General features: G+C 41.2%; 1 protein-coding gene across 2 annotated transcripts in view; it reads right to left on the reverse strand.

The window, feature by feature from the left end:
- Positions 1-4722: 4722 nt before the first annotated feature.
- Positions 4723-9258, reverse strand: part of LOC308098482 (voltage-dependent calcium channel gamma-5 subunit-like) — a gene marked incomplete at both ends in the record, with an annotated part of 10219 nt that continues 5683 nt past the window's right edge. For both annotated transcript variants that reach the window (XM_080446862.1, XM_080446861.1), the window contains 3 exons: positions 4723-4995; positions 6189-6334; positions 7660-7800. In XM_080446862.1, the coding sequence (XP_080302988.1) occupies positions 4723-4995; positions 6189-6334; positions 7660-7800 (560 nt within the window). The remainder of the gene's footprint in view (positions 4996-6188; positions 6335-7659; positions 7801-9258) is intronic.

The following is a 9258-nucleotide window of genomic DNA, read 5'->3' on the forward strand; positions in this document are numbered from 1 at the left end:
GTGTCCTGTTCAGGGACACTTTGACACATTGCTGAGACCTGGGATTGAACCTGGGATTTATGGCTTGCCAGGCAGGCTCTCTAACCATTCAGCTATGGCCACATCACCAGCAGAGATTCTAAGGCAGTTCTACTCTGTAACAGTAAAGGGGTTTCAGGGGAAACCAGCAAAATGAGGAATAATATAATAAAAGACTGTCTTGCTAATAAAGCGTCATTTCTCTCATTTTTTTAAATGTATTTGATATTACCTTTATATTATTTAATACATTATGCATCCTCTATATATTGTCCAGCAACCTGTATGATAAAGGCGAAATAAGATAGTAGACCCGTGGGAGCCAGATTGCTCAGATGCCGAGATACCCGTGCTGGGGTTCGATCCCATGATCTTGTGGCCTGAGGGTCAAGCGCTCTTCCGACTGAGCTATGGATAGAGCAGCCACGTTACAAGCAAAGTAAAGCCTGTTAAAAGTGTCAAACTCCCAAAATCCACCAGAATACTGGAAATTACATCTACTCTGTTAAAAATGTCCTGGGGGGGACACCCAGCGTGGTCAAGAGCCCCCCCCCCTCAATAAATAGCTGAAGTCAGATTTTTCTGATTTCTCTTCCGTTGCCAGTCAGTATCATATCAGTATTATTTCCGTATCATGTCAGTATCATGGTCAGTCAACTATCATAATACATTGATCCTTCTATCTTTTTGCAGCCAACTTATGATATAATTACCATCCTAGTACCAATCTTCAACTATCAAATAATAACTATACAAAGTGAACTCCCTGGGCACAGTTCCATGTATGTCGATTCTCTGTCTCTCAATAGAGGGAGACATTGTGCTACACAAGTCCAGTGCAATTACTTACTTTTAAACAACAGCGCTGAAGCTCAGTGGCGTTGTGGTTAGAGTGTCCGCCCTGAGACATGGATGTCAGGGTTTGATCCCTGTTCGGGTCATACCAAAGACAAATATGACCCAATGCCTCCCTGCTTGGCACTCAGCATCAAGGGTTGGATTGTGGTATGTCCCTGCGACATACTAGTGTCATGTCCAGGGGGACATCAAGCTACCTTATGCCAAGGAAACAGGAGATATAGGCTCCTGGCCTCAGGGCTCGGCAAGGCTTACTCACTGGTTTTAACATCTGGATCTGATCTGAATGTTGGCACATTACAATACACTATAACATATTAGAGAGCTATTCACTGCTTCTTAATCATTTTATGACTGCAGTCTTCATTGAGAAGCGGTTTATTGTGCTACTGTACATCTTGTAGTTATACTGAAGGTTATTATAACCCATTTAGACCTGAGGCCGATTCTAAAAATGCCTTCTAATTGCTGATCTTACCGTTTTCTGAAAAACTAGATTTGTTTATTCAAAATATATTTGAGGGTTCGAGGCCTATAGGCTCGAAGCCTCTTTGCATCTCTTGGCTTTCACTATTCTTCCGCTGTTTTTTCTGTCCTCGCCTAACCGTGTGGTCACTTTTTTTTACGAAAATCGGCAATATGGTAGAGGGCTATGCCAAACGGCCAAGGCATGAAACTCACAACCATTGGCCAAAGGGTTGCGCTGTAGCACTCAATTGAAAATGCCAACTTTGAACAGGTACAACTCATGCCCTGTTTGACCTACAGCCATGAAACTTCGACACACACACGCGTCTCCTCATGCCTAACAACTTTCACACTCTGACTTTTGACCTCTGACCTTCAAATCTCTCACCATTTTGAATTTTATGAAAAGCAGTTAAAATCAAACTCCTCCTGGGATTTTTGAGCAATCTGCACGACAGAGGTGTTCCCGGCTTGAAAGGTAAAATAACGTATAGGTGTTCCAGGTCTAAATGGGATTAATGATTCCCTCATCATTGCTTTAAAGTTACAGTAGGCTTTAAGCTATAGGCTAAACTCTTGATGATGTCACAAATGGTTTCCATTCATTTGAGATGTGATTTGAGGCACACAATTTGAGAAAACCAGCAAGAAACTGTGAAAAAAAGAGTCATCGTGTATTTCTTTATTCAATCCCATTACGTTTTATTTTGTTGAGAACACACAGCACACTGCAAAATGTACTCATGAAAACGACTCCCTTGGACAATAGAAATAAACAGATAACATTTCCACAAGTAATATCACTTTTTAATACAGTAGCCTATATTAGTTATGACATTATGTAAAAGCTCACATTCTGAACAGGATGCAGTAGTCACAAATGTAATAATTCTGACTCTATACTCAACAATGAAACTGGAACATATACAAAAGTTAGTCTATGTACTGTACATGCCTATAATTTCATATTTACAGTCTTTAAAATCAACAAAATTCTAAATATGCCTCCGGACTGCAAGAATATACGAAAGCCACACAAAAAAGAAGAAAGAAAACCGTACTTGGTCAGTACAGTACATATAGAGGTACATCTCAATGTAATGGAAATGCATTGCATGCCAGCGTTTAAACCATGCAACCTATTATGAACAATAATTATGCTGTTAGTAATATATCAAACTACTGCATATAAACATTCTAGCACAAGAGAAAATATAGTCCTATAATATGTTTATTCATACTTGAAATGTCTATATTCAATCCAAAATGTACTATACAGTAAACGTAACTTGTGACAATGCCTTTGGAATTAGTGTTGTAGTCTAAAACTATAGGTTTAATTCATAATTTTGTTGTTTTACATTGAGCCTGTGAGTATATTGCAGAGCTGTGCAACGACTGCATCACTCAAGGGATAACTACTAATAATTTTTTTTAGGTAATATACAGTATCCGTATGAGAGGTATTTCACTGTGCACAGTGAAATATTGTTTAGATTAGGTCACCTTTGTTTCCTTCAGAAAATCTTACATTCAACTTAGCGCTCAAACTATTAGATACTTTCCATCACATTCCATCATCATCTTCCACAGCCAACATGTTCTCCTTTCCTTTTTGTTCACTTTTGATTATTCAAAGTCAGTTAAACCCCAAACCCAGAATCCATTAATTACTGTAACTAAATGGCACAAATGTTTCCATTTCTTTTCAGGCGGTTTGTTTACTGTATATGTATAAATCATTGCATGAAACAAATATTTTGGGCTATGATGGTTTATGAAAGCTGATTTTCCATAGAGTTTGTTAACATTTTGAAGAAAGAAACATCGCAATATCAATATTTTATATGGCCAAACAATTCTGGAAAGGGGCTTTATCATGAGCTAATCTCTGTTTGTTTGGTTGTAATAGGCTAGCAGCTTCTTGGTCATTTTCTGTACAAAAAATACAAACTTTTACTGTGTATATACTGACAGCAGTAGTAGAGATACTGACAGTAGTAGTAAAGTGCTAAGAGTGAAATGAAAAGGAAAACAACAAAACAGGAATTTCAATATTCAATAAAAACATTGTGAATCATACCACATACTGTATAAATAGTTATAAGAAAGAAAGGTTTTGCAAAGTCCTGTTATGGCTATAAGAGAGAGGATGGCTTCAACCCAATGAATCTAGATGGTGAATATCAATATGTTTGTTTATTCACTGTAGAAAAAAGGTTGCTCATCTTTTTTTAAGAGCTGCTACCTGTACATTGAGTAAAAATCACACGCAGAAATGCTAATATGGTAGAGAAGCAGGGAATAATTGGTGAGATCAATGCCATTTCTCAGGGTGGGGCGTCTCTGCCCAGAAAACAACTCCACAACACCAAAGGCTTAACTCACAGAATGGTATGTTGGTCAAACATGATCTTAGTCTTGTTTGCAGGGCTGAAACATATGGATGAATTATACACTAGAGGGCATCGCCACTTCACCAGCGATGGAAAGTAAGTGATGCCTGAGGACGTGACCAAGCGGACGTATTTGACAGGAGTGAGAATCTGTTGGTTGGACATAAACAAATGAAAACCTGGGTTGTGAGGTACATATACTGTAAGAGCAGATATTAGATTACAATACAAAAAGTGTATTCCGCATGCACCCCACTGCATTGCAAAACACAACAGTCTGGGTTGATAATGACTGGTTATGGATGTGTATAGCACAAGCACATGGGCCAGATCTTGTGTAAAATCTTATTTTAACTCAAAGTGGACCCATTTTGACAATCCAGACACTAAATGAACGCTCCAGATTTATCTGTGAACAATTTGGAAAAGAAAAACGACCTTCTCAAGTTGAAGTTGGGGTATAAAACCAAGTCAAATTCAATTTGTTTCACAAGACCCTAGTGCAATCACTCCCCCTCAACCAACCCTGATAGACTCCTTTTCCTGGAGATTAGATATCTTCACTATTAACCAGGCTAACAGGATCTTGGTTCTTCTAAAGGGAAATGGGTCACCGTTTCACTGCCAGGGTGCTGTTTCACTCTCCAGGTTTAATGTATACATGTACACCCTCTTTTTCCTACTTGATTGGATAAACAGCCTAAAGTGACTCCAAGCTCAGCCTCTATGGCAACGTCACCCTACTCACTGTACTCACTGTAGATTTGTCTCATTAGACTGCTAGGCACCAAAGATAAGAGATGAGACAGAGTCAACATATCGACCTAGGATTCCCCACAGACCCAGAGACAAAATAAAGTCTGCAGCGGTTCGTATTGGAACTAATAGAGGAGGGCGCGCATACAGGAGAGATACTGTCAGACAACTTTGAGACCAAAAAAAGCCTAGTCTGTCTATCTGCCGAAGTTAACGGAAACCCTGTTCAGCAAGGCGACGAGGACATCTGTTCGTACTCGGGACACTTGAGGAGGGCGGGGTATGTGGTGGAGTTCATCTGGAGGGAGGCTTCAGAGGAGATGGCCGACGGGCTGCGCCCGCGGCCGGCTCCGGCCACAGCGTCCGGATGGAGGAACTGGGCGGAGTACTCGGAGCAGTTGCTGAGGCGTGGCCGGTAGTAGCCCTGATGATGGGGACGGTACATCTCCTCGGCCGTGTAGCGCTTCATGAACAGGTACACCGACATGACGCCTGCAGTCTGGAGGGGGACAACGTGTTTAACCCATTAAGACCTGAGGCCAATTCTACACATGCCTTCTAAACCAGTAGTTCTTTCAATATTTTTCCAAAATGTTCAAAAATAGCAGATGTACAAGCTTGCAGCGTGGCACGAAGTGACACGCTGTGAGCTTGTATATCTGCTATTTTTGAATAGCCAACGCTTTTAATGGGTTAAGATGTGCAGCCAACGTGCATGACGGCAAGGATGAATGCAGGTATGTACACACACACACACACACACACACACACACACACACACATTTTTACTTTTACTTCACCTACTTATTAGACTTACACTTTTGTCATTTCTCTAATGTTTTCCTGTATTACACTGTCAAAATACAAAATAGCTCTGTCATGTGTCTCTGCTCCCCCTGGTGATTATTTTCATGTCCTGGTATATAACACTAATGGATCCTATAGACCTCCATAATGATCTCTAATAGACCCATGTCTAAATTCCCCGAGGAAGGAATCCATTAAGACTATAATCATCTTTCTGTCACATGGCTGAGTAATAGCAAGTTCATTTATTTATTTATGATACTGCACTGTAAACAGTAGCATGGATAATGAGCCCAATGAATGTTTTGTTTGTGAGTCAGTGGCATTGCATGTGTGTATGTGTGTGTAAGTGTACTTACAATCTATATTTCTTTCCCTTTAAAGGACTACAGTGGTGTAATCTTTCTGTTAGCTTGCTACCAACATTGGTTTACTCAAATAAATATCAACACATTTTAAACACACGCTTACCAGATGGCATCCAGTGCTTTTCTATCAGCAGAAACAAACTCACATGAGTCTTAGCAACATGAGAGCCACAATCCATAACATCCTTCACACTACATATATGTATAGTGATGGACTACTTGCTGTACAATACACTCAGGTATAGATTGGGTATTCCCTTTCTGATAAATACTTTATCATGTAGCTACTTATGATGTACCACATACGACTCAAGAGACAATTGCTACTCCATGTTACTTAAGATACTGTATGTAGTACAGCAACTTTACACCCTACACAAGAGGGTCTTATGGTGCCTGTATCCCCATAAAAGTTTTTCTTTGTCAGAGTTACACTTTTTTTCCCCTGATTAAGCAATTTCCCCATGAAACATTTTAGCATGACGTAAAACTGTATGCACACATCGGTCTCAGTTACCTCGGTGAGCAGGAAAGAGATGGCGGCGAAGGCAAAGGACCAGCCGTACTTGTAGCTGATATAGGCCTCTTTGCTTTTGGTCTCGTTCAACATTTCATCACTTATATTGGAGATGTACAACACCAGACCTACCACCAGAGACAGACCTGAGGCAGGACGAGGGACAGGGGAAGAGAGAGGAAAAAAAGAATGCATATTTACTTTTTTATTTACAATTTATACCACCGATGCACAGGACCATTTCAACGGAGAGGAACGCAAGTCACACTGTCATCCATCCATCCATCGAAACCTGTGTGTGTATGTGTGTGTGTCAGGCATAACTCGGGCACTGTCCGAAAGATTGACTTCTTGGCATCTGTGTCCCACTCATACAGGTGTACAGTGCCGAGTGGCAATCCGCGGTCGGACCAACGGTTTCCGGGGAAACGGAAAACTCCATTCGCATATGCCCATGTATGTGTTCAACATGACGACAGCAGTTTCTCATCACGTAAGGGATCCCCGAATCACCATATGTAGTAGATGGATCGTATGTTAGTGTGCACCACACATGGTACTCTGTGAATGGGTACAACGGGTGTTGCGTAAATGGATGGGGAATTCCCAACTTGCATCATTCCAAAGTAGGCCAGTACCCATTGATTGTAATATCTAACGTTATGGTGGAGAGTATGTTTTACCCTCTGTCCGTCCGTGTGTCCGTCCTCTGTCCGTCCGCTCACAGCTAACATTGGTCAAGCTTCACGTGACATCACAATATGTAATATAAATAGGTAAGACAGGATTAATCAGGAACAGTACTTTCTTTTACCACCTCGCCTGGCGGAGACCTGTGCTCTGAGGAGCACATTTTCTAGTTATTACTGTGGTCATGGGTACCACACTGGGAACTCTGAGTGGGGCATGCATTCACAACTTGCATCGTTCCCGACTTGTATCGCTCCCCCAGTGTTCATTTCGTCGACTATGACAATTTTTTTTTGTTGACTACCTTTTTGCACCAATGAAAACTAAATAAAAAACAAACAAAAACTAAGCTATAATGACTAAAACTAAACTAAAACGTCTCTATGAATAAATATATTGACAATTTCGTCAAAACTAGACTAAAATGTTAGTGAGGGACTAGTGGAGAAGAGATCCAGTAGAACTGAGACAAGTCATTTTATGCTTGGCTGCGCGTGGGTGTCGTGCAGCTGTGTGCGACGCCCACGCCGATCGGCAATATTTTTGGCACACAGCTACAGTAAGTATAAATCAGGCATTACGACGCCATCAACCTGGAATAAAATGTAGTCAACTAAATCAGCTGTAGATTTAGTTGACTAAAATCTTATGATATTCAGTCAACTAAAACTAGACTAAAAGTAACACAAATGTTCACGATTTTTCAAAAATAGCAGATCAACAAGCTCATAAGCTGGCCAGCCAGCCAGCTGCAGTCCATATAATGTGCAGTGTACCACACCTGAGAGGATGGAGAAGATTCCGGAGACAAAGGCCAATATGGTGCGGTGGGGTCGGATGTGGCCGATGTTGCTGAGGACGAAGCCGATGAACATGAAGAAGAGGCTGACCAATGGGAAGGGCGTGGAAGAACGGATCATCTCTGTAAGAAGAGATAAAGAGATAAATAGAGATGCGCGTGTGTGTGTGTGTGTGTGTGTGTGTGTGTGTGTGTGTGGGGGGGGGGGGGGGGGGAGAAAAAGAAGAAAATAGAGAAGGTACAAAGAGTTATATAGGTGGAATAGAAACATTTAATTGTATTGTATTGGGGGGGGGGGGGGGGGGTTACTGTATAATTATTATCAAAAAAACGTTTTTTAGCACAAACTACTTAAAGCCAGTTTGTTCCACAGTGAAAGCTCTGTGCTGCAGCTACTTCTACGGAACAGTACTGCACTTAGGGGAGCAGAGGTGCCGTACAAACAATGGTGACTTCCATAAGACATTGGAGCTGAATACCACCTACACAGTGACAGAATGATAACACCTAGTAGGTGAATTCATCACGTGCTCACCAAACTCCCGTTGTATTCTCCATTAGCACTTTAATAATTCTGACATCATAACCTTCATGGATGCAGGCTGTTCAAGGAGTTGCATGAAGTTAGAATTGTGTCATACTTGCCTTTACAACCTCGATATCTAAGCTTACGTAAAAGTGTCAGCATGCCAGAAGATCAAATAATAGACCCAGTGGTGGCAGAAACATGTCACATAACATGCTCACATGCTACACTTATAAGGACTGATTTAAATGACAAAGCTCTAGGCTGGGTAAGCTACGATCCCATGTCTCATATTAATGTCATAATTGGATCATGTGCAGGGTTTCATGACTTCACTTCTGCATAATTTTGAAACATGGTTAAAATTATCCATCAAACATCTGATCTGTCAAAGATTCTGTGGCCTGAGGAGTGGCAAGCACATGCATGGATGGAGGTTGTGTTCTTGTAGCACATGTTCTGTCATGTCAAATCTAGTCTCTCTCAAAAGAGACATAATGTGCAGTTGCATAAATAACTCCTAATGGAAGTGAATGAGCTAATTAGTCCGGAGCTAATCTTGCAAACTGCTGGACAAACAAACTGCAGTAGGCCAAGGAAGTTTGTTGCAGAAATATGTTTGCTTCCAAATTTAGTGAGTACCTGTCAAACTACTTCTCTAGAGTGAGAGACGCCCATGGGCACAACACAAGAGGAAGCTCCTCTGACCTAGTTTCCCCTAGATTCGGCACAAACATGGGGAAAAATGCATTCTACTATTCTGCCACCAAAATGTGGAATGCCTAACCAACAGACATCAAAGTCTCGATTCCCTATCCTCTTAAAAACATGACTGTCCTCAAATTATAATCGTACTTGGTAATCTTATCCCCTATTATCTTGCCCCCAGAGTCAAACAACGCACTCCCTCAGCCCGCTCCTTGGAAGGAGCCCCATGGGAGTGTCATCCTCTGCCCCTCACCCCCTCCCCCTTTCTTTCTGTAAATATACCTAGTATTGCTTTTAGTGTCGTTGCTGATATGTCATGTATTGTATGTCTTGAGTACAATGGACCA

This window comes from Gymnoscopelus braueri (assembly GCF_963280865.1).
Source record: "Gymnoscopelus braueri genome assembly, chromosome: 2".
Classification (NCBI taxonomy): Eukaryota; Metazoa; Chordata; class Actinopteri; order Myctophiformes; family Myctophidae; genus Gymnoscopelus; species Gymnoscopelus braueri.